This window comes from Chamaea fasciata, unplaced genomic scaffold (genome assembly GCF_029207755.1).
Source record: "Chamaea fasciata isolate MVZ Bird 193981 ecotype frontalis unplaced genomic scaffold, bChaFas1.0.hap1 SCAF_10, whole genome shotgun sequence".
NCBI lineage: Eukaryota > Metazoa > Chordata > Aves > Passeriformes > Sylviidae > Chamaea > Chamaea fasciata.
This window is the reverse complement of record NW_027094095.1, coordinates 20,837,176-20,860,805: the sequence shown is the minus strand read 5'-3', so window position 1 is coordinate 20,860,805 and position 23,630 is coordinate 20,837,176. Positions and strand designations below refer to the sequence as shown.

Sequence of the window (23,630 nt, the reverse complement as noted above, 5' to 3'; positions counted from 1 at the left end):
GGGGGAACGAGCCTGCTCTGTCCTTCAAAAGACAAACGCCTTTTGTGTTTTAGCTTTGATGGCCCTCGTTCAGATCTGCGCAGCCTGAGGTCATGTGCTTATTGTCCTAATAGTGATAACCCAGCTGAAAGTTAGGCTCCAGTCCGGCAGGCACAATACGAGAGAGATAGGAAGAAGAAAGTTCTGCTCTGGAAACCTTGCAACTGAACATGTAGGAAAAAAGTCATCTTTAAGCAGGAAAAGGAATGTATTCAGATGTAATAAAATCACGTTTCTGCCTCTGCTTTGTAAAGTTCCCAGCGACAGGCGCTGCTGCTTTTGAGCCGCCGCGCTCTGCCTCTCGCAGTCTGGCAGTAGAGAGATTCCTCCCCGCTCCATCAGCGAACTGTCACATTACTATTATTAGTTGATCGCTCTCCATGTGCCATTAACCGACCCGGGCCCGGACCGCCGTAGGTATAAAACCCGGCGGGCCGGCAGAGCCAGCGCAGCGGAGCGCTCCCTGCGTGCGGGGCCGGGGGCGAGCGGCGCTCCGGGGCTGCGGCGGTGAGTGTGGCTGGCCGGGGCTGCCGGGCCGGGGCAAGCCGCGGTGCTCGGGGCCAGCGCGGGCAGGGCGAAGGCGGGCGGCGGCGGAGGCTGCGGGCGGTGGGTCCCGGTGCGTCCCCCCGGCCCGCCGAGCCCCCGCCCGCCGCTCGCCCGCTGCCCTGCGGCAGGGCCGGCGCGGCCAGGGACGCGCAGCCGAGCGGCGGCCTCGCCGCCCCGGTTATTTATAACTCGGTGCTGCTTCCAGCCCAAAATTAGCCTGTTGGCCGGGCTGCTGCCCGTGGGGAGGGGGGCCGGCTGGCTGCGCCCCCCGCTCGGCCGGCGAGGGGCCGGGCACGGCGCGCCGAGCCGCAGGGCCGGGGACGAGCCGGGCCGGGCCGGGCCAGCTGCTGCGGCGCGGGGCTCGCCTGGAATGCGGGCGTCGGGCGCGCGTCGCGACTTTTATGGAAAGTTGCAGCGGCGGAGCGGCGGCCGCAGCCAAGGGGCGCTCGGCAGCGCAGCCCGCCCGCCGCCGGAGCGCCCCGAGCCGCAGCGCGGGCAGCGCACAGGTAAGAGCGGCTCCGCCGCCGCGGGGTACGGGGCGGCTCGGCCCCCCTCCGCCCCGCTCCCATCCCCGCAGCCGGCCCCGCTGCCCCGGCGTGCGGCAGGGCTGGGGCTGGGGCTGCCTGCCCGGCCCGCTGCCCGCGGCGCCCCTCGCCCGGACCCGCGGCGGGAGCGCCGTCTCCTCTCGCCGCCCGGAGCCGCCCCGCTCCGCTCCGCCGGCGGCCGGGCCGAGCACAGCCCGCAGGCGGCGGGAGCGGCGCCGGCAGCGCCGAGCGGGGCCCTCGGGGCGCGGGGCCCGCCGGTTTAACCGAAGTCGCCGCCGTGCGCGGGGCTCTGCCCGCCCGGCCCCGCTGAGGCGGCCCGGGGGACGCCGAGCCCGGGAGGGCCGTCCCGCCCTGCCGTCGGGGACCCCCGGTGGGTGGTGCGAGGTTTATAGAAGTTAGTTGTAAATCCCCGATTTTCGGAGCCCGCGTGTCTCTACACGCGGAGTTCAGTTTTGTTGCTGCGGTTTTCAGCAGCGAGCGCGTACTGAATGCGCCGTCCATTGGTCCTGCTGCACTCTGAAGTGATGGCTGTAAAACAGAGTGGCTTGGAAGGAAATATTTGGTTTCTGTGACAGCTTGCAAATTAGTTATTGTTTTAGGCAAATAAGGGCGCCTTTTAAGCCAACTGATATGGAAAAAAGCATGTTTAATGAAGAATGCTAGAATTTCAAGAATTAATCAGCAAATGATTAATGGTATGGTAGAAAACATAGTACTCTTAATCTTAGATCTCAGGTCTTAAGAGACATTAGATCTCCTAGAAAATTGTCCAATGAAACGAAATGATGAATTCTAGTTAGTCTTATAGGAGGGCCAAGTGTGTCAATTAAGGAGCATGCAGAAGTATGAGAACGTGACAGGTCTATGTAGAAAGCACAGTCTGGTGAAATGCAGGAGCTGGGCTTAAGGCATTAGACGGTTTAAGACATTAGTAAGGAATGCTTTCTCTGACTGCATTTGGAATGTTTTAGATGAGCCGTTTTCTCAGTGAAAGAAGTCAGGCAAGCCTTTATGTTGTGATCCAGCTTTGAAACTCCTTTAAGGAGGCTCAGTGCCGTGGTCACGCTGGCTGTGGGGAGGCTTCAGGGAGAGCTCACGGCATTGGGAGAGCAGTGCAGGAGGCAATGGAGGTGACTCTTGCTATGCACCGAAGGCAGCTGTAGCTGCTCAGGTGGAGGTGGCACACATGATCCAGCTTTTACAGGCATCAGCACCACCAGCAGGGTAGGGCTGCTCAAGGGGAAGCAGCAGCGAGTCTCCAAGAAGCCCTGGAGAACTCTGCGGCAGAGGCAGAGCTCAGGCCATGACCACTGTGGGTAACCACCCCAGCTTCAATCTGAGTTGGCCAAGAGCATTTCAACGAAGAGGAAGAAAAGCTGTGTGTCCTGTCAGCGGGGAAGATCCAAGTTGCAATAGCGCCTCGTGGCCAGTTTTTGCATTGCCTTGGTCTCTGAAGTCCTGTCGGAGAAGTCAACAGAGCTCATGGCTCATCTTCAGCCGCCGTGACACAGCGGGGACTGGAGGAACTCTGGCGTGGGGCAAAATATCCTGGGGATATTTCTCTTGGGGACCTCGGTTCACAATTTACTACCACTTGCATTAGGATCAGCAGATACCATGGAACATGAAGTCATGGGCCAGAAGATCCCAGCAGGACTTCCCCATTGCCAGAGCAGTCTCTGAACCCCCACTATGTTTGCTCTGGAGTCTGTGTACCCCATAATAGTAGGAGAGAGTAAGGAATCAACACAGAAGGGTGATTACTTTTTTTTTTTAATTGTTGGGCTGAATGGCACTGTTGCATTTGGAGTGTTTATAGCTGTGTAAAACATAGGCATCCTTTATAATACATATGTTTCTATAAATAACCCTATCTGCAAGGAGTATTCTACAACAAAATAAGACTCTCAATCAGTGTTGAAGTGTGATAAATTCAAAGATTGAGGAAAAGATTGTGTATGTAAAACTGTCTGGGTCTCTTGTTCGTAAGTATTCTGGTCTTTAATTATAAAGGCTTAATGAAGGAAATAGAAGTGAGTGGAGGTAGTCTTGCATTTTGTATTTATACAGAATGTGAAGTTTAGACAGCTGGTATTAATTGTCATAACTCACTGGCTTCAGTGGAGCTGATGGTTGATGCCAGCTCAGGATATCAATGTATGATAATTTTAGTATCTACTTCAGTATCTGTAATTTGGTACAACAACTGGTAGTGTCATTCCAGACCAGTTATGGGGAGGACATCAATGATGACCGTTTCCTCTCCTCTGTCCAGTTCTGTTTAATGTTTTGTTAAATATTTCAACGCTGCAGGCTGTGTTTGCCTCTGCTTGGTGCTTTGGCTGCAAGCAGTGAGTTTCCAACTCTCACAGTTTGGTTTTCTTATATAATGGAGTCTTCCCTGCAAGTAGATCACAAAGAGGAGACAGATGGCAAACGTAACTTAGACCGTGCCATGAAGGGCTTATTTATAACTCCCAGTACCCACTAGGAGAGCAGGGGGCCTCCTGAAAGGAGAAATCACCGAGGAACTGGACCTTTTTTTAAAGTCCTGACTTCATGTTCCTGTTGTAAAGAGTGGTGTTCAGCTCAGGGAAATGCTCGTGAGGATGTTATCATGCCCCTGAAGAACAAGAATTCTTTTAAAGAAAGTGACTCTTATTATTTATGGGAAGGTTTTTTATTTTTTAACCTCGTTAAAGCTGCACAACCTTTTTTTTATCAATCGAGGACTGTGACCTGCTTTCAGGAATGGAAATTAATTAAAGGAGATGGATTTTGAGACTTGTGAACCATCAAACTTTCTGTGTCCCCTTAATGGTTTTTTCTTTTTTAACTTTTTTTTTGCTCAAAATAAGATTTTAGGGAGGCTGCATGTAAAGTTGAAAAAGTGCTATGACCATAACAGATGAAGGCATATCAGAGGTGATTGCTTGTTCATTTACAGTAAATGAGTAAGATGTTTGAAAACAGTAATTTATTTTTTTACAGAACATTTCTAATCTGTTGCCTGGTTTCCTATGCATTATTGGCTTTGTAGTAAATTTCCACTTGAACACAGAGATCCCTCTCTACATTACAGCCAGTCAAGTTAAATGGCATTTTCTCTTTCTTGCAATTGCAGAGGTAGGACATTGATCACTGGATGCAGGTTAAAATTTTCTTGAGGAGTGGACCTTTCACAGGGATCCCGCAGTATAAAACTCCGAACACCAGAGTAACTTTACCAGAGTAACTTTAGCAAAGTAACTTTAGCAAAGATATGTCATTTAACTGTAGGAAAGATAAAATGTGGAAAGAAAAAAATCGTACTATTTTCAGGTGAATGCTGGAGTGATGAGACTGGGTCAGCAAAGGGTAACAAGCTGAACTCGTTTCTTGATCATGGTTATGTTCAGAATTATCATCTGGGATTTTTTTTTTCGAGTGGGAAGCTTCAATGAGAAGCTCTTACAGCTTCTGCTGAGGTATGTTGATCTTGGGGAATAAAAGAAGAGACTGAATATTAGGATTGGACAGCCTTGTAATAGGAGAAATAGTTTCTGAAGTAAGCAACTAAACAGGCAGGCTCGTGTTGCCTCAAACGATAAAACTTGCTTTTATTAGATGAACTGTGGGGAAATACCAAACAAGAATGCATACATATAAATGCGCAATTCAATATAACTAGTTCATCTCAAAAGGGAATTAGTAGGTCAAGGTTTCTTGGGTTGGAAAGTCTATTACTGCAGATACTTCTGCAAGGCTACTGGCAGATGAGGAAGGCACTGTTCTTCCATGACTTGAGGGTGTCAGGACTCCTGATGCAGCCACTTGGGTTTCTCAGCACCAATTCATTGACCTCTCCTGATGGTGAGGCAGACACAAAGGAGCTTCAGTCCATGGTGGTTGTTCCTGAAGTTGTGGGCACTGCCTCACAGACCCGACCCAAAACTGAAGGAGCGCTTCTTTTTTCCTTAAATATTTTGATTGTCTCTGCTGGAAATTACTCATCTGCCCTGAGGGGTGCCCGACGCAGGGTCCAGCTGCTGGTCCTGCTCAAGTTTTGATGGCCATGGAGAGGGATGGAAGTGCAAACATGGGTGGTATCACGTTTAGCAATGTGCTGGTGCTTTATATCAATATCTTTTAGCATCAGAGGTGGAGGTAGGATGACTTGCAGAGGCAAAATGCCTTCGAGCCAGCTGGCTAACCTTCAAACATATTAGTGATGCCAATGAACTGGAAAGTAGCCTAAAGTAATAGCAGATATGGCAGCATTCCAAATGGCAGAAACATATCTGCCATCTTGAAGGCCCACAACCTGTTGGAGTGGCACTATTTTGGAAGTTCAGATAGCAGGAATTAACAAAGAAAATTTCTTCCAACATTTGCACTTCTAAGGAAAATTTCAGATTTGTTATCCCACTGTCAAGAGGGTCAGGTAATTGGAGCTATCAGAAAGGTTCAAGACAAAGTCTTGACTCGTGAACATCATCATCTTCTTACATTTAATAGCACATAATAAACCAGACTTTGGAACAGTTTTCAAATGACTTTAAGATGAAGCCCATCATGGGGTCCATTGCTGTGGTCAAGATTAGTGGTAACCTTACCTTGAGGTGTTGAGGGGAAATGGAATTTCTTGTGACAGATTATCTTTGAGTCTCCTCTGCTCCAGCCCCATGCCAAGGGTAAAAGGTCTCTGTGCCCCAGGTTCCTTCAGCGCAAGGATTGCACCAATTCATGACATTCCTTTGTTTTCTGATGGGCTCCTGCAGTAAACCTTTGAGTCAGCTGCTGTAAGTACAAGGCTAAAGGCTGCCAGCCCCAAGAGGGGAAGGAGCCATTAAAAGAGCAGAGTAGCCAAAGAAGAGAACAGAGAACTTTCTCTAAGACCTGCTCATAGAAATAAGGAAGTTTAAAGATTTGAAGCAGTTTTAAGGTTATACTGATCACAGTGGGGTTTTTACTGACATGCATAGAAGACAGCTAAAGCTTACAGAGACGTGCAAATCCTGCACAGTGTACAAATGGATGCCAAAGGCTACAGGGACCCTGAGGCTACAGAATGCAATTACCTGCCTTTCTAGACTCCACACAATTCTAACCTGCTATGGCTGACCTGAAACAATCTCAATAGGAACTGCCACTTAGTGACTATATGTTCATGTGTTCACAAGTGAGAAACTGAAATGCCTTGGATTCCTATCGGTCTACAAATGAAGGAGTGGGGTGGGGGTGGTGTGACTTTCCATATTAAACTGTTGAAAGGGAACACCAAATTGCTCTCTAGAACATCTCTATTGAAGCCAAATTTGAAGAGTTTAGAATTTGTAAATCAGGGCAAGTGTTGGTAGCTAAATGCTTGTTTCATATGTTGTGACTGCTTTCATTGGGAAAAACATCCCAAGATCTCTGAGAATCCCATTCCATCTGTATAGTTACAGCAGTGCTGGTGAGCACTGGTGATGTTGGTGTATTTTGAGGAATTTACATGAAAACAACTCTTAATTATTTTTAAAACTACATAAATATTTCTGTGTTTATAATCAGTTTGCAATTAACAATTAGAGGATTGGAAAAATAAGAGCTTAACTTTCCATATAATGAAAATCCCTGGTTTCAGCTCCTCTAAACCACAAGTGAGAATTCCCTTCTACTGGCAAGCTGCTTTTCCAGCATTTTTGCTTAAAGTTTTTTGAGTCCCTTATTTGCACCATGTTTGGCACACTGAGTTTTTAGGCTTTCCTGGGACTCAGAGGATCGATACAATACAGACAGCAGTAGCACTGGAGTCACATCATTATTTCCTTCCTCCCACAAGCTCTGATAGACCTGAAGCTTAAAAGAAAAGAAAAAAAAGAAAAAAAAAGGAAAAGAAAAGAAAGTGCCTTTCTGTTAATTTCCTAGTAAATACAGTGTACTTTAAAATTTCTAACAATGTTCTTCTAAAAAATGTCACACAATTTCCAGAACTCAACTAAATCACATAAATGCTTTATCTGCATGTGGCTTACCTATCTCATTTCATCATTTCCAGCACCACTTTTCCCTGGAGAACAGCCCTAGGGGAAGGGGCAGCATCACCCTGTCCTCATGTGCAGGGTGAAGGGCCGGGGATGTGACACGCAGGGGCTCCCCCGGCCCATCCCGCCCCCGCAGCCGCAGGAAGGCAAAGCAGCGGCTCGGGGAGGCTCCGGCAGAGACGCTCCTTGTGCTGCCACGGGCACCGGGACACAGCACTGAACAGCACTTTGGCAACAAACAGCCGGAGCTTGGCTCCAAGCTGTTTGGTTTTTTTTTGTTTTTTTTTTTTTTTTTTTTTTTTTTTTTTTTTTTCTTTTTTTTTTTTTTAAATGGAAATTAGAACCCAGTATCTAGGACTATATAGAGAAGTTATGAGCATGAATAGTGAATCATAAGCTTGTTCTTTTAATTACTGTGGCATACTTAGAACCTATTCATGTCTTCAAAAGCCCCAGAGGACCAAGTGAAATTGTGATACATCAATTTCAGCCTATGCAAACTTATTTACAGGAAGATGGTTAAAGCATCATTTAAAAGGAAAAGAAAGGAATGTAACTACAACTGTTTCTTTCAGGTAGAAACTGAAAGCCATCTTAAACATACCAGGTGCAGAGCACAATACAGTCAGCATGAATGACATTGCACAGAAAACCGAGGTATGTACCAACTTTAAAGTAATCAAGGCAATGTAATAATTTACAACAGATGCTTGCAAAAGTAATAATTACGAATATTTGTAATATTTATACTGGAAGTCTGCTGGTATTGCCATTAGTTTTAGACAATGAAAAGGGACTTGTTAAGTAGCTTAAGATTTGATGGAATCTGTGAATTATGTTCTTATTAGAAAAACATGTAGGAGGGCAAAATAAATGCAACAAAATAGGAAGAAGTTTAAATGTTGGTGGTGAAATTCTGGACAACATTTATATCTAAATGATTCTAAAATGTAAATTCTAAAATGTACTAGGCTACTTCAAGTATTTCTTCTGCATAGACTTACTGAGTAGCAGGAACAAAAACTTCTGGACAAGAAGGAAAAATGTGAAACATGGCATGTTTTTAGCCAGTTTTCTCAGTATTACTTTATTGAGAACACTTCTGTTGTCCTCACTGGAAAAAGAAAAACTCCACAGTACCGAAAGTGGGAACCTTTGGTGTTTGGACACCCACAGAGTAATCATTGGCAAAGAAGTGTCCATGTGCTGTATCAGTATCAGAGCCCTGATAGTCCAGCCATCTTTGCACTTGGTAACATAAAATCACTGGACCCCTGGTTCCCTCTAGATATTAAAAAAAGAAGCATATTAAGTATTGGAAGTTTTAAATTAAGAAATACTACTGTTTATTTAAAAACTATAGATGGCGGTTGAAGTGTTGCAGAAAAACTCCCATACATACTGTATTGTATTATGCAGCTATGTCTTTATATCTCTTTTAAATATTAGGGGCAGAGAGTCTCTTTGGTGACTGCTTAAGATTGAAAGCAAAAATATAAATCTGTATCTAATTTAATAGTTTAATATAATGCTGAATGTTGTTTTGGGTATTTTAATACTTATGACCATTTATGAACAAATAGTGATGCTTAACTGATGATGGCTCGTGGCACAAAGTTCATAATCTCAATTGCACTTCTGCTTTATGTTCTTACATTCTTTCTAACACAATCTATCAGAATATTTCTGTCTATCTATTTCACCTTTCTTTTTCTTATCTTCATTTCTTCTATATCTTCACCAAGATTCTGCTTTCTTCATCTAAACCCGTCCAAAAGTCCTATGTGCCCAAGCTTCACAAGGGTGATGTAAAGGATAAGTTTGAAGCTATGCAGAAAGCAAGGGAAGAAAGAAATCAAAGGAGATCTAGAGATGAAAAGCAAAGAAGAAAAGAACAGTATGTTAGAGAGAGAGAATGGAACAGGAGAAAGCAGGAGGTTGTTTTCTTTGCTAATATTTTGTATTATATTAATATTTAATATTATATCTGAAAATCTATTCACATTATTTTAAGACGATAATACTGGGAATTTCATTTAAGTTATAAAGACAGTTTACTCTCTGTGTTTCATCAACTAGATGAAAGAACTGCTTGGATCTGATGAAGACGATGACACCAAAGTATCTAAAATAGAAAAGGGTTATGTTCCAAAGCTCATAGGTAAGAGAGGCCCGACTTTAAAGGCTACAGAATTCACTGGGTAAGTGCTAGATGGAACTGCTGAGCTGTGCATTTCATGTCCACAGGAACTGTTAAAGGCAAGTTTGCAGAGATGGAGAAGCAAAGGCAGGAAGAAGAAAGAAAAAGAACGGAAGAAGAAAGAAAGCGCAGAATTGAACAAGATATGATTGAAAAAAGAAAAATACAAAGAGAATTGGCAAAAAAGGCACAGGAGGTACGTTAATCTGATCACAACAGTCAGGATGTCATTGTCAACAATAAACATGAAGAATGTTTTGTATTGAGCAGAAAGATTTGATCTTTATAGATTTCTCATAGTAGAGATTTACATGGGAGATGCTCAGTGGGGCGGAAGTGAGATACAATGTTCAGAGAGTCTTCATTTCTTTATAGTAACAATTTTCTTGTAAGCTCTAGAGTTGCAGATGAAACTGGGCAGGCATAAATCTGGCAGGAGCCAGGCACAAATTTTGGTGTCATATGCACAAATTTTGGTGTCATATGCATACGAGTTTACTTTACTAATTTAACAATTTTTCTTGTATTTTATCAACTCTTACTTCAGACAGCCTTTGCCTGTAAGTTGGTAATTAACTAAGGCAAGCAAGAAGTAGTAAGAAAACACCAGTGGCAAGCAAAAATGAGACAATACTAAAGCAGTAAAAATAATAAATCACAAAGAGTCAGGTCGTGTTTTATTCCTTTGCTATTTTGAGAATCATCATTGCATATATATGAGCAGACTCCAGCTTTTGTTGATGCCAGTGAAGTAAGTTCTGTCTTGTAGAATTTTGTGAAGGGATATCAAACTTAATTCCTTTTGCAAATTTTCTTCAGTGCTGCAAATACTGCAGTGAGATTAAACATTTAAATGATAGACTAAAAACATATGCAAATTTCTATTTAACCAGATGATAGTAGTGCTTAATTTAGGTTTGAATTTGTTGTAAGACATGAAACGTAGTGCCGTAGGAGAAGTCAGTTTTTGGACTGTCTTTTTTAATAGAACTTCTAACATTGTTAGAACTGTATTTTTAATTGGCATTGTATCTAGCGTATATTTAATATATCCTGCAAGACCGAAGTACATAAAAGGAGAATTTTAAAAAGTATGTTAATTTTAGGGCGTAACATAGGCACATCACAGGAAGCAAGCACAGCATTAAGCTTTTTACAGGAGCTGAGGGGAAGACAATGTCACTTGAACCAGAAATAATCAATGACTTTGCTTTAGATTTTTTTTTAAACTTTTTTTACACAATTCTGGAATGTTTAAATGAAGAACAGACATCTCAAGTACTGTTCTTGGTTCAGCACTGTGTTGAGAATGCTTTAGCAGACTCTGTGTGGATGTTTTATGTCTTGTTGCCTCTTCCTTGACAAGCTGACCTATCTGAAGTATTCCAACAGATCTTCAGTCATTACCATCTCGGTGACTTTATGTGCTACATACATATCACTGATACAAAAAGAATTTCCAGTTTTATGTTTGCAACTCTAAGGCAAAGAGCCAAATTAATGTAATCATATGAAATTCTCATTTAATAGATTGATGACTTTAACAATACGGGAACTGAATCAGCAGCTGAGGTAATCAGATTTTTTTAAAGACATGTTCACCTACATTTTTATTCACTTTGTTTTATTATTGTAATTTGGGTTGGGAAAACTTAGAAAACAGCACACCAATACCTAATTGAAGTTCAACCAAGGAGCTAACGAATTTTTAACATATATGGAACTATCCCTGTATTTGAAATCAATATATTGAAGTCTGAAACAGAGCCTATGAATACTTTGTGGTTAGTTAAAAACATCTAAAATGTAAATATTCAAAGCCACTAGAATTATGTTACATCTATTGGGAATGATTCTTTTAAGTCCTCTGGCTTTGCAAAGAATTATCTTAAAAGCTCTTTGCCTTAAACTTGAAATTAAAGGGGGATTCTGACAATATACAGATGTTTGAACACCTCACTCAGTTAACTTTTTTTTTTTTACTAATATACCATATGAGTTTTGATTTTAAGTCATGCAAATAAATGTTTTATTTCAAAAAGCCTAGCCCAAAGGTCCAATTGTCTTGCACTAACAGAAGAAAATCACACTCCTACTACAGTTTTGGAAAGAAAAAACTAAACCCGCAAATTCATCAATTTTAACTTATTCAATGGGGCGGGGGATATGGGTAAATTATATTTTGGCAAGTAGATTGTAAAAATAGAGTTGAAGCAGCACCATCCTACAAAACACAATTACTGTACCTGACAAATTACATATTAGAAATTACAAATTACATCTTTCTGTGTCGAGCTATTGGCTTATTCCAGCTGCAGTTCATTATCATTTACATAATAAACGTAAAACTGGAAGTAGAGTGTGATTACAATTGCTTTGTATTCAAAATTACAGCTGTTCTTTCCCCAACCTTGAGTTTTTATGGCTAACAGTTAATGAAAATCTATAAAGAAATAAAGGAGTTTGCCAGCCATTACATTTAAAATATAATTCAGTCTTGATACTCTTCAGATATTTGAAGAAAACTAGTGACTGCCATAGGCAGGTTGATTTATTCTTGTGAGTAATATCCAATACAAGTAAATATTTTGGAAGCTTTGGTGCACACAGGTCAAAACAGCAGGTTCTTTAAGAAATGAGTCTATCTAGAAGTCAAGTTTCATGAGCATATAATAAATATCTTTTTGGACAGGAAGGGGATGATTCACTGCTAGTTACAGTAGTGCCTGTAAAAAGCACCAGGACACCTGGGAAGATGAAAACAATCTCTGAGAACACAGGAAAGGAGAGAGCAGAAGAAAGACAGACACAGGATGAAGAAATGAAGCTAAAATATGAGGAACAAAACCAATTCCTTAAGGAACCCAAGTGCCTTTCCTTTGTCAAGGTAAGCCAGTCATCCAAAAATACCTATATAATAGGTATTTATTGGCTTAAGATACAACTGTTTCATTTTTCTTACACAGGGTGAGAATGAAGACAGTGAACCTCAAGAGCCTCTGTCTCCTGGTAAGCTGAAAGTCACATTTGAAGAGCTGGAAAGACAAAGGCAGGAGAACCAAAGGCGGCAGGCAGAGGAAGAAGCACGGCAGCGTTTGGAGGAGGAGAAACGCGCCTTTGAGGAGGCCAGGCAGAGAATGGTAAGTACATGTGTAGCCCTGGTTCCATGCCTGAGGTGTTTTGGTTTTCTGAAATGCTTTTCCCAAGGAATTTTCTGTAAACAGGAGAAATGTTTTTGTAACTGTAACTATGTTATTCATTCCTTTCTCTAGGAGGGACTTCTTGATGTCCCTCTGGTCTGACCAATGTGATTGAAGAGGTTTGCCTTTGTTTCACCAATCAAATTAGTCTGTGTAAAATACTATAAAAGGGAGACACATCCCAAAAATAGAAGAGTCATTTTCAGCCTTCTGAATCTCAGAGTCTGTGTTGTCAATGTAGTGTAAAACAGCATCATACATGTTTGGTTCATGCTGGTACACGATCTGCACGTTGCTTTTACATTCTTTCCTGAATGTGATTCTTCTTCTTTCTTATTCCTTTAGTTCAAGCTGTTAAAAGAGTCTGGAAATGAGTTTTTGAAAGGCATTTTTGACCTTTGCTCTAACTCAGTAACCGCACTGGCATAATGCTTTAGACTTTCTTTTAGCAAACCAAAAGAAATACAGGTCTTTTGATTTTGCCAGCAACTTAGTATATTTTCTATCTACACTTTGTAGGACCTTAAGCTGTAAGCCTTGAAGAAGATGAGTGGCTGGCTGTTTTCTTCTGAAGTAGTGCTGCAGATGGTTCAGTAACCAGTTTTTGATGGAAACATTCTGTAGTAACAGAATGCTATTTCTTATCCCGATATTTATTTGTAAATGTGATAGAAATACACATCAATTAAAACTCTCTTATGAAAAAAAAAAAAGGCAGATCAGCACTTTAGTATGTACTGACATAAACAACAACATACTATAAATTACCGGATTAAGTCTCCCAAATTGTCAGAAATGCAGCTCACAGATCCTGTTTTATATAACTTGGAAAACTGCCTCCTTATGTGTTCTTCATCATAAGTCAGAGTTACTAAGTTATAGTTAGATCAGCTATAAGGAGACCTCACTAGAGTTTGCTCTTTGATCATGCTGAAGGAATCATACACTTAGTATTAACCTAAGAAAACCAGATAATTTAGTTCTGCATTTTCTTATTTTCCCATACTCCATTTCCAATAGCATTTTTAAAGTTCTGTATTTGAATACTTTCCCCCTGTACAGCCATGATCATTATTATTTTCTTAATTCATAAACAAAATTCACATACAAACAAGATTAACAAGAAATGAGATTTTAATCTTGCAAAAAAAACTTGAAAAATATTATTTATAGGAATTTGCTAACTTTAACAGAGTATAATTACGCATGAACAGTCTTGGAAAAACAGCTCTAAATCACTACTTTGATTATATTTCATAAACATTCAAGACATTTACATTCTACAGAAACAAACTTAAACACAACCAACAACACAGAACTTCTAGAAAGCTGAAACACAGAAATTCCCAACTGGTCCATATTGAGAGAGTTCTAGGTTTAGGCAGCTACCTAGTTTACTTCTTCATCTCCACCTCCAATAAATCACTGTTGTTTCACACCAATGACCTTGCCATTATGTCAATAATGCACATTTTTCTTTTTTGTTTGGAGTTGGGCAAGATATTCTAATGAAGAAGAGTGAAGAAACTGAAGGAGAGTGAACTTCATGAAGTCACTTAGATGTTCTAACTGAAGATTAGTTCACATCTCTCTTCCTTATGCTTATGCATTTATTTATCAAGTAATATGAAATAATTTAGGAATTCTCCACATCAAAAGAAACTTTCTAACACAAAGCTGTACCTGCTGACCAGTGGTTGTCAAAATCTGAAGTACACATTTTTCTTAAGAATTCAGCAGTTAATTTCCTTCAGTTCTTTAATTTTTTTTCCCCTCACAAATTTCAAATAAAACATTTTTTAAATTCCCTTAATGGGCTACCCCACATACCAGTCCCAGGGCTGCTCACAGTATAGAGATCTGGATTATCAGTACTCTGACAGCTCCTAGTCCACTTCCTCCATTAACAGATAAAGTATTCTGGGATGTCCTCTGAAAGGGGCTCTTGATTGTAGTTTGCAAACCACAGGATTCCCTTAGCAGGTAAGTGTTCACTGGAGAGAAGCTATAGTGAAGAGATCAGAGTATCTCAATTCCTTTTCTTCAGTGATGATTAAACGTCTAAAAAGAAAAGAAACAAACATCTCAGTCTGGAATAACAGCAAAAAGCTAATTGATTCAGTTTTGCTCTAAGACTGTACAGCATTTCTTTAACTGGTGCACTGATGAATGCCATTTCTATACAAACAAAAAGACTTGATGGTATAAACATCTCTGAAAATGATGTAAATGAAGAGAATAGAGAGTGATTTACAGTAAATGATCCAACAATGAGACCATGAAGTATGTACTTAACTGTTCAGCCTCTTCCTGATAACACATTGTTCTTTGAATTACACACTCAACAGTTATTTATAAAAGCTATGTGTAGGATACTGAAAATTTCTTTTCTCGCTCCCCTGGCTAAAACAAAGATTAAAATGTTTCTCACAGGAACCTAACTCTTGATGCATTTTTTCTCCCAAGGAGAAAACAGTACTTATAAAAGAACAGAATTTAGAAATAGTATTTATTTACTATAAGGAATATTTTTTTGTTCACGTAAGTGCTTTCTATGTTTTCCTCTCCTTATTCTCTGAAGATAAATCAAGGTGGCGATGAAGAATCTGAAAATGCTGTTAAAGAATTCCGCCCTGGTAAACTCAGACTCAGTTTTGAGGAGATAGAAAGACAGAGGAGAGAAGAGGAAAAGAGGAAAGCAGAAGAGGATGCACGACGACGCATAGAAGAGGAGAAAAGAGCATTTGCTGAAGCGAGGAAGAACATGGTATGGTATTTTTGTTTAGCACAGAATTTAAGTTTTACCTAAATCTCAATGTGGAAACAAACTCTGGGAAAAACCTTTAAATGAAGTTAGGAATACAGGCTTCAACTCCTTCATTAGTTAGTTCACCTTACCATTTATTAGAAGGTAATGGGGTAAACTAGTCAAGTTCATTTACCGAGAATCATCAGAGAACAATCCCTCCTCACAGCCAGCCCACAGAGGACTTCAGAAAATTTAGTCAAAACCAGGTATTGTATCCAGTCGGTATTATTACACTAGATGCAACATACTTGGGTAGCAAAATATTTCCACCCAAGAAGGGTTTGTTGGTTTGGGCTTTTTTGGGAAGAGCAATTTCTTCCACAGCTCCAAGTTTATTCCCCTACCTTTACAGGGTGTCCGCAATCATCTCGTATTACTAAAGCACAATTAATGGCATAGTAGAAAAATGCTCACTGCAAGTATGAATCTTCCAGTTTTTTAGGGAGGAAAAATTAGAAGGCTGAACTCAACTACTTGATGTTTTCAGTGCTTGTTCAGAGAAAAACAAGAAAATCACTTGTGGAATTTACCAGGAGAACATTTAGTATTACTATCTTCTCTTGAAGATATCTCTACAGATCCTCTGTCATATGCAAGGGCTTCTAAAATTTGAGTTAGGATTATACTGGAGACAAATTTTCAGGGGCTTAGGACTGACATACACACTCTGAAAGCACAGAAAAATGCCCGATTTCAGCAGTTGGCAACTATTACTTACATATATGTGTGTGTGTATATATATATATATACTTAAAAAAAGAAAAAAAAAAAGAAAAAAAGCAGCCACAGAGCTTTTAACTGTGGTCTTCATACTTATTCCAACCACTTCAAGATACAGCAGGCTTTTCGGTATAAGCCAGTTACTTATAGGTGGATATCAGGAAATGCAGTACAAAATTACACAAATACAAACTAGAATGAAGTAGTGTTTTTGTCAAAAGGGAGGGCAGGCCCTGCCAGTCTAGAACTGTTAAAGAACTGTGAAATAACCCAGACATCTGGTAGCATCTTCTGTGGCTGGACGGGGAAAGACCAACCGCGTGCCCAATAACATTTTTCTAATCACTCAAAGCAATGCTTGGGAGAGAAATGAGAACTTACTTTGAGTACTGAGACTGCTGGCAGGGCTCCCTCTGCCTGGAAATTGGGCCAAAGTCCAGACCTGTGCTGAAAGACTACCTAGAGAAGCTACAATGTGAATTTATACTTGATACTGTACTGAAAAATAGTGTCTGTATCTTCAAGGGAAGGAAATAGAACCTAAAGCCACTTAAAAATACCCTCAAACCAACAAAAAATGCTACTGGAGACTTCTGCCACAACAGTTTTTCAGAAAAGGCAGTAGAGAACTAAAGGAAGCACAGAAAGTACCTGCTGATTCTGTTTTTTCCTGCTTTCTTGAGAAACTGTTTTTGGCCTCAGTGAACCAAGAACCTAAACTCAAGTGTCCAGGCAAGAAATATCTCACTGACAAACAGCGTTTAATCCATCAGATGCAGCACAGAGCCTGTGACTGCTCTACCTGCACACAGTGAAAGTGGTCTGTAATTATAAAAAATTACTGAAATATATCTTCAGCATTTATGTACTTGAAAGTTTTCTGTTAAGTAGCATCCTGAATACGAATACTACATTTTCTACTACTTGTAACAAAATATAACCCTTTGCTTTCCTTATTTCCCATGGCTACAAAATGTAGCAGCAATGAAGATTTGTACTAAAATGTTTAAAAATATAATAGTCCTCTCTTTCAAAGGCAGTGAAAATGAACATTTAACTGTTACTCCAGGAACTTTTTAATGTTCATTCATTCTGTTTGGGAAGCATACGCATAGAGAAACGTGGTAGTATTGCATCTGGAAAACAAATGCCACCTCCTTTTGGATCTCTCTATTTCAAATTTCAGTGTGTGAGCACTTTCACACTGGAGCAGTTATCTTTCACCCCCCTCAATCTTTTTCTAGTAAAGATTGCAAAAACAAACTGTCTTAGCCCAAATAAAAAACATCTTTCCCTGTTTGCCCCCTGAATATTAGTTGATAGTGCTGCAATCCACGATTGTTACAGGAATGTTTCTCACTGCCAACCATTTCCACTTTGCAGAAAAGGAAGTATGGCCTAATTTCACAAAATATGGCTAAAATATTTACTCAACTAAACACAGGGGTTTGGTACATCACACAACTCAGCTAAATCTTGGGGGTTTTTAACCAGGGAGAAGGTGGCTGTCTTTTCATGACTTACTAAGTCAGAAATACAGAGACAGCTGCCAGTGCTTGTTCACATGCACAGCTTTGGAACTCTAGTGGGCAAATTCTGAACTGATGCTTCTCGTGGCCTCTTAGGTTGGGTATCTTGAAGCAATGAGCTTATGAACTAATGCATCATCAGCAAGAGACATTCATGTTTCTTTGCTAATTTAGTTATGGGTAGCCTCTAAAAACTGTGGGGCATCGTTTTCACTATAGGTAACAGTTCACAGCTTTGGTTTTTGACTTCACTTCTCTGTAACACAATTTCATCAAATATGCTCCTATAACACAAAACGAAGAATGGAAGAAATGGTGGTGCTGAAATCTAATTGTAAGCTTAGAGGAAAAATCGGAATAAAATCTGTAGTGAATAGCAGAATTTGAGTGGGATTGGGCTAAAAAGCTACTGAAAGAGTTGTGGCAAATAAAGATATGGGCAAAGTAGGTCAAGAGGGTGGTATGAACCAAGACGACACCCGCAGCGGAGCAAGGTGTGGGTTACAACAGCAGTGAGCAGCAATAAATAGAAGTATTGCCAAAGGCTCTTATAGATAGAAATGTCTATTTTCTGTCTCTTAAAGTTGCTCCTTTATTTATTTCTACCCTTCGACTGATTACTGCTGTTGGGAATGCCTACAACTTAGAGCACATTGAGCTCTCCCATGTTTGCCAGGCGGCTTTTCAGAGCTGTGCTGATTACACAGTGCCGAAAGCCACATCACGCCCCAGGTCAGTACCTGATCAGTGCCTGACCTCACCTCACCTTTACCTACAGAACATTCCTGTTGAGACAATCTCTGTTAGTAAGTTTATATGGTTACATGCACAAACGTACATTCATGTAAGTTTTGTGGCAAACTTACATTAAAATTCCTGCATAACTCACTGTCACTACTGGCTGCTTTTGTAGTGTTCAGCTTCGTATTTCAGTACTTCAACACATTCAGTCTCATAGAATATTAGTTCTTGCACTTCCTGCTTTGGAAGTAATGAAAACTGCCTTTCCTAGGCCCTACTATCTCACAAATTATTCTAAAAGATAGTCCAGCTGCTCCTAATGCCAACCAAGCCTAAACCTGCTCTGAAGCCAGACAAGGACAGGGAAAGGAGGAACTTGCTGGTGGGTGTATAAACGAATAAACTGGCCACACAATTTAGCATAAACAACTTGTGCACAAAGAAGAGCTTCATCTGAATGTTCTGTTCAGTTATCCGTACTGGGAATACTAATGCTGCTTGAGAACATAATTCAGATTGCTTAAGAAAAAGATTACAGTTAAATGTACTTCACCATTAAGAGCAATGACATTTAAACACAAACACTTTGTCTGAAGTAAACAAGAATGAACTGCTTCAGGTCCTAAAGGTGCATTTAGAGGGCATCCTCCCCCACAGAGGGAAAATATTGCATTTTAGAAAACTACCTAATCTTCATTATAAAAATTGAGTGCTGTAATAAAGTCAAATACAAATCCCCAGATCACTCCCCTCCCACACCATTAGAGGAATACCCACACTGGCACAGTGCACCTTTCTGTGCTGGGGCAGATGTGACAAAGTAGTTGCTCATCTTTATGTACCAGATGCATCTGAACAATGCTGTGATTTCATCACAGATATAATTAATGCTCTCAATTTCCAGCAGGTGCTGGATGATGAATCACCAGAAATGTTTAAAACCTTTTCTCAAGAATCTCTCGTACCTGGTAAACTGGAAATTAATTTTGAGGAGTTGCTGAGACTAAAAATGGAAGAAGAAAAGAGGCGCACAGAAGAAGAGCGCAGGCAAAAGTTGGAAATGGAACGGCAAGAATTTCAACAGCTGAGACAAGAAATGGGACAGGTTTGTACATCAAATTATATGCTAAGCATGCTCTGAATAAAAATAAAATATTATCACTTCATTACTAAAATCTCAAAGTTTAAGACTGGAAAGAAAAATTCCTTTGAAAGAAATTGTAAGTTAATACATTCAACATTATGTGAAAGAAAAATAGAAAACCCTATTTTTAAAAAACTGTATATAGTGACATTTTTATCACTCATCTACCAGGAAAATGTGTTTATCCCTTGCCACCTTAGAATTACAGTTACAAAATTGTAATTTGGTTCTGCAGTAATTTCTGAAAATTCTGGACTATTACTGAAATGATTAGATAGTGTTTATGATATTGGGAGAACAGAAACATCTAGTTCCCAGAAGACAATACAAAAACAGAAGTAGGAAAAGGCAAAATTCTTTTCCTCAGAGAAATACTGTTCTACCTAATGAGAAAAAATACAGTGGGCTCAACTTCTAGTTGGTGTATCAAGGGTTTGAAGACTGTCACAGTTGATTTTAAAAATCACACACAAAATCTGCTTTACATCCCAATGTTTAAAACATCACATTAACGAATTTCACACTTCAGTTTGGCTGTGGGTGGCAATTCTTTACTATTCCCTTTTGAATGTTAGAGAATGACATTAATTTATTATTTTATTATTTGTGTTGCAAAGCTCAAGCAAGCAATAAAGGCTCTAGCTTGTGATGTTCTCAACTAATCCTGGGGAAGCAGGGAGAGACAGGGACATCCAGCTAAAATGCATGTACATCTTTACCATCAGCCAGAAGTCATAAAAGGAGGGAGAAAAATACCAGTAATTACAGCTTCAGATGTGGTTTGACTACAGGATCCACAACCGCCTTTTTTTTTTCCAGTCATGACATCCTGAAATATCATTTACTTTTTACTGAATTGAAAAAGAAAAAATAAAAGGCAGTATTTTTTTTTTTTTTAACAAAACAGCTGTATTTTAGAGGATTACTTCATATCATATTGCAAGTAAGAGGTGAATTTTGGACTCTGGATAAATAAGTTTTTTATAATAGTCTGTGTCTAGTTTCCTGAGTCCATGAAGGGCAGTTTATTGATAGCAACCCTTGAACAAATGGCATATTCAAGTAAGGTATTTTAAAATCTGTATCTAGTTGAGATATGATACAAATGCATTCTTCATGAGATAGCAAGGGAAAAAATTACAGGGGAAAGGTCTCTATGGATTTCAAATAACTAACAAAACTGTAATGGATTGAATTATACCATCTGGAGGGAGAATGGGTAGTAAAAATGATGAGGACATTTTCCATCTTACACATTCTGTAATTTCTGAACAGCTGGAAGAAGAGTCTGAAACTTTTGAGTTAAGCAAAGAGTATGAAGAATTGATAAAGCTAAAAAGAAGCGGTTCTATTCAGGCAAAGAACTTAAAAAGCAAGTTTGAAAAAATAGGACAATTATCTCAAGAAGAAATACAGAAGAAGATTGAAGAAGAGCGAGCAAAGAGAAGAGCAATGGATGAAGAAATAAGAGAAAGGGAAGCTGAAAAATTTCAAGAGGTAAGTTGCATTCTGTGTATGTTAATGATCTACTTCACCACCACACAAATGATCCAGGAGTAGACAATGCTGCTGCTTTCATTGAATTTTGCTGTTTCCAAAATTATGTTTTCCCTTCTTTCCTATTCCCTCCTTTGGACACTTAAGGATAACACACCCTCAAAGAAAGAGCACGAGTTTATTATCAGTGATTTGGTCAAGCAGAGTTCTGCTTTTCTGCTCAAAGCCCTACAATTCAGCATTTTAACCTGAAACCTGCCAGTATGAGGGCTTAAGACATCCATACCTGAGAATTATCTAGCAATCATCACTTGAATGCCTCTCCTTCTGAACACTTTAATTCATTCTCCACTACATGAATTGAATAAAAAAATTCAATTACCAAATCCAAACAATATCATTTGAAGATCAAGTCTCTGTCAGTATACTCACTCCTCGGGGTAGAGCACGAGAGGGTGCCTACTTCTCTATACAAGCTCAGTGTGAACTTTAGTGATGAAAGGTAAAATTTTAACAGTACTAAGCCTAATCTGAGCCTCATTCTGGTTCTTCTCACTTCAGTATAAGGTCAAAGCCTGTCCTATTTGCGAGCTTTTAATTTAATGATTGACACTCATTGTTTTCATAAGGTCAACCTTTTTAGGTGTTGAACCCACACTAACATCATGGCATAAAACTCCAGTCACTGAGGATTTACAATTGCCAAGAAGTGCTCAACTTCTATGTAAATAAAACTTTAGGAATATTTTTTACCTATCATTTTTAAAATTACTGTTGCATATATCTTGTCCTATCCCTGGGATGAACTATTACAAGACTTACCCTACACTCAAACAAACCTCCAAAAAAAGCCCTCTGGGAACACAAAACTAGTTTTACTATCCTGCTCACTTACTATACATCTAAGGCAATAAATAATCATTAAGCCCTATTTTTAATTATTATTTTTCAAGGATGAAGACGTAGATGTGAGACCAGCCAAGAAATCTGAGGCTCCATTTACTCACAAAGTAAACATGAAGGCTCGTTTTGAGCAAATGGCAAGAGCCAGAGAAGAAGAGGAGCAGAGGAGGATTGAGGAACAGAAATTACTACGTATGCAGTTTGAACAAAAAGAAATTGATGCAGCATTACAGAAGGTATAAATTGCAAAATAATATTCTCCAGTCATAGGTGTAATTTAACTTTGTTTCTAATTACCACTGTAGGCAACACCACCAGATACAAAAGGAATGTTTCACTACTTCTAGCAGGTACTAGGAATTGCTGCAATAATATAAAATTGCTTTTGGTGTTTGCACATACTCTCCATGGAATCCAAGAATGGTTTGAGGTTGAAGGGACCTTAAAGATCCACCTAGTTCTGATTCCCCTGATGTAGGCAGGGACACCTCCCATTACATCAGGCTGCTTAAAGCTTCATCCAACCTGGCCCCAACACTTGCAAAAAGAGTATGAGATGGTTCATGACATCCTGTGAATACTCCGAAAATGGAATTGACATTTATGCCTGTATTTTACACCAACATTCCAGCCTCATTAAAATACATTTTACTGCCTGTGGCATATCTAGATTGGGTGCATTGTTATGTACTGAGGACAGATGTGCAATTTCAGAAACATGGTAACTTGTAATCAAGCATGTATCACTAGCAGTCATAGTGCTATTGCCACTTTGAATGTTTCAAATCAACTTATTTTAATACAGAAAAGGGAAGAGGAAGAAGAAGAAGAGGGAAGCATTATTAATGGTTCTACTTGTGAAGATGAGGATCAAGCTCGATCTGGAGCTCCCTGGTTCAAGAAGTCACTGAAAAACACATCAGTTGTTGATGGCGAGCCAGTGAGATTTACAGTTAAAATTACTGGAGAACCAAAACCTGAAGTTACATGGTGGTTTGAAGGGGAAATGTTGCAGGACTCTGAGGACTATCAATATATTGAAAGAGGAGAAACCTACTGCCTTTACTTGCCAGAAACCTTCCCAGAAGATGAAGGGGAATACATGTGTAAAGCAGTCAACAACAGAGGCTCAGCTGCTAGCACCTGTATTCTCACCATCGAAAGTAAGAGCTAGCATTTTCATTTGCCTAAATCTCAATCTTCCTGCATCTCTCCTGTCATGAAATTCTAACTTCCTGTCTCTTAACCCTTTTGTCTGTTTTCTAGCTGATGACTACTAATGCTCTACTTTAGCCGGAATCTTTCTTCCCCTCAACTTTCTTACTGCATCATCTCTTTCTCTGATGGGGCCAACTAAAGAAAGCAAGGATGTGCATTAGTCATTCCTGCATCAGATAAGAAAATACCCTTCAAATTGTGAGAAGTTCCCTACTCAATGCAAAAACTAGTATCAAAGGCTAAGAATAAAAAAAATCAATGTATGAAAGATCAACTAAAGGAAAAAGTGGAATTATCATAGTGCTCCAGCATTTGAAGACCAACTCTTGTGTAACAAAATAAAGCTGAATACATGATCTGGTAACTTGTGTAGTAGTGTAAATCTGTTGGTGTATCTTGCATGAGCACTGAATATTTAAGCTGTACTACTTTATCCCACGGGCACTGAACTGGCAAAAAAGGTACTTATTGATGATTTTCAAAAACCCAAATGTACTATTTTTAAAGAATAAAAGATTATGTAACTGCTCA

At 40.0% G+C, this 23,630-nt stretch overlaps 2 protein-coding genes across 15 annotated transcripts in view; one reads left to right on the top strand and one right to left on the bottom strand.

Moving 5' to 3' along the window:
• Positions 1-460: 460 nt before the first annotated feature.
• NEXN (nexilin F-actin binding protein) lies at positions 461-23,630 on the top strand. 11 transcript variants are annotated; one of them, XM_066192595.1, is made up of 14 exons: positions 461-546; positions 7,714-7,795; positions 8,884-9,075; positions 9,218-9,299; positions 9,386-9,534; positions 10,869-10,910; positions 12,031-12,225; positions 12,305-12,478; positions 15,120-15,305; positions 19,242-19,442; positions 20,757-20,978; positions 21,932-22,117; positions 22,687-23,044; positions 23,148-23,630. In XM_066192595.1, exons 2-14 carry the CDS (start codon positions 7,769-7,771, stop codon positions 23,159-23,161), a joined length of 2,028 nt encoding a protein of 675 aa, XP_066048692.1. In that variant the 5' UTR covers positions 461-546; positions 7,714-7,768; the 3' UTR covers positions 23,162-23,630. The 11 variants fall into 11 exon arrangements, with proteins under 11 accessions (XP_066048692.1, XP_066048693.1, XP_066048686.1 ...); XM_066192596.1 differs by having other exon boundaries at positions 528-546; positions 7,718-7,795; XM_066192589.1 differs by lacking the exon at positions 461-546 and adding an exon at positions 980-1,091 and having other exon boundaries at positions 7,718-7,795.
• Positions 13,606-23,630, bottom strand: part of FUBP1 (far upstream element binding protein 1) — a 33,727-nt gene continuing 23,702 nt past the window's right edge. Inside the window, exon 21 of one of the 4 annotated variants that reach the window (XM_066192603.1) lies at positions 13,606-14,599. In XM_066192603.1, coding sequence (XP_066048700.1) covers positions 14,582-14,599 — 18 coding nt within the window. In that variant the 3' untranslated portion in view covers positions 13,606-14,581. The remainder of the gene's footprint in view (positions 14,600-23,630) is intronic. The other 3 variants (XM_066192605.1, XM_066192601.1, XM_066192604.1) reach the window with 3 other exon arrangements.

Excerpts from the sequence above, each read along its gene's own strand:
- NEXN (XM_066192589.1), top strand. The coding sequence starts at position 987 with ATGGAAAGTTGCAGCGGCGGAGCGGCGGCCGCAGCCAAGGGGCGCTCG. Across the intron at positions 7,796-8,883 it reads ACATTGCACAGAAAACCGAG|ATTCTGCTTTCTTCATCTAA; the intron begins GTATGTACCAAC and ends ATCTTCACCAAG. Across the intron at positions 20,979-21,931 it reads AAGCTGAAAAATTTCAAGAG|GATGAAGACGTAGATGTGAG; the intron begins GTAAGTTGCATT and ends TTATTTTTCAAG.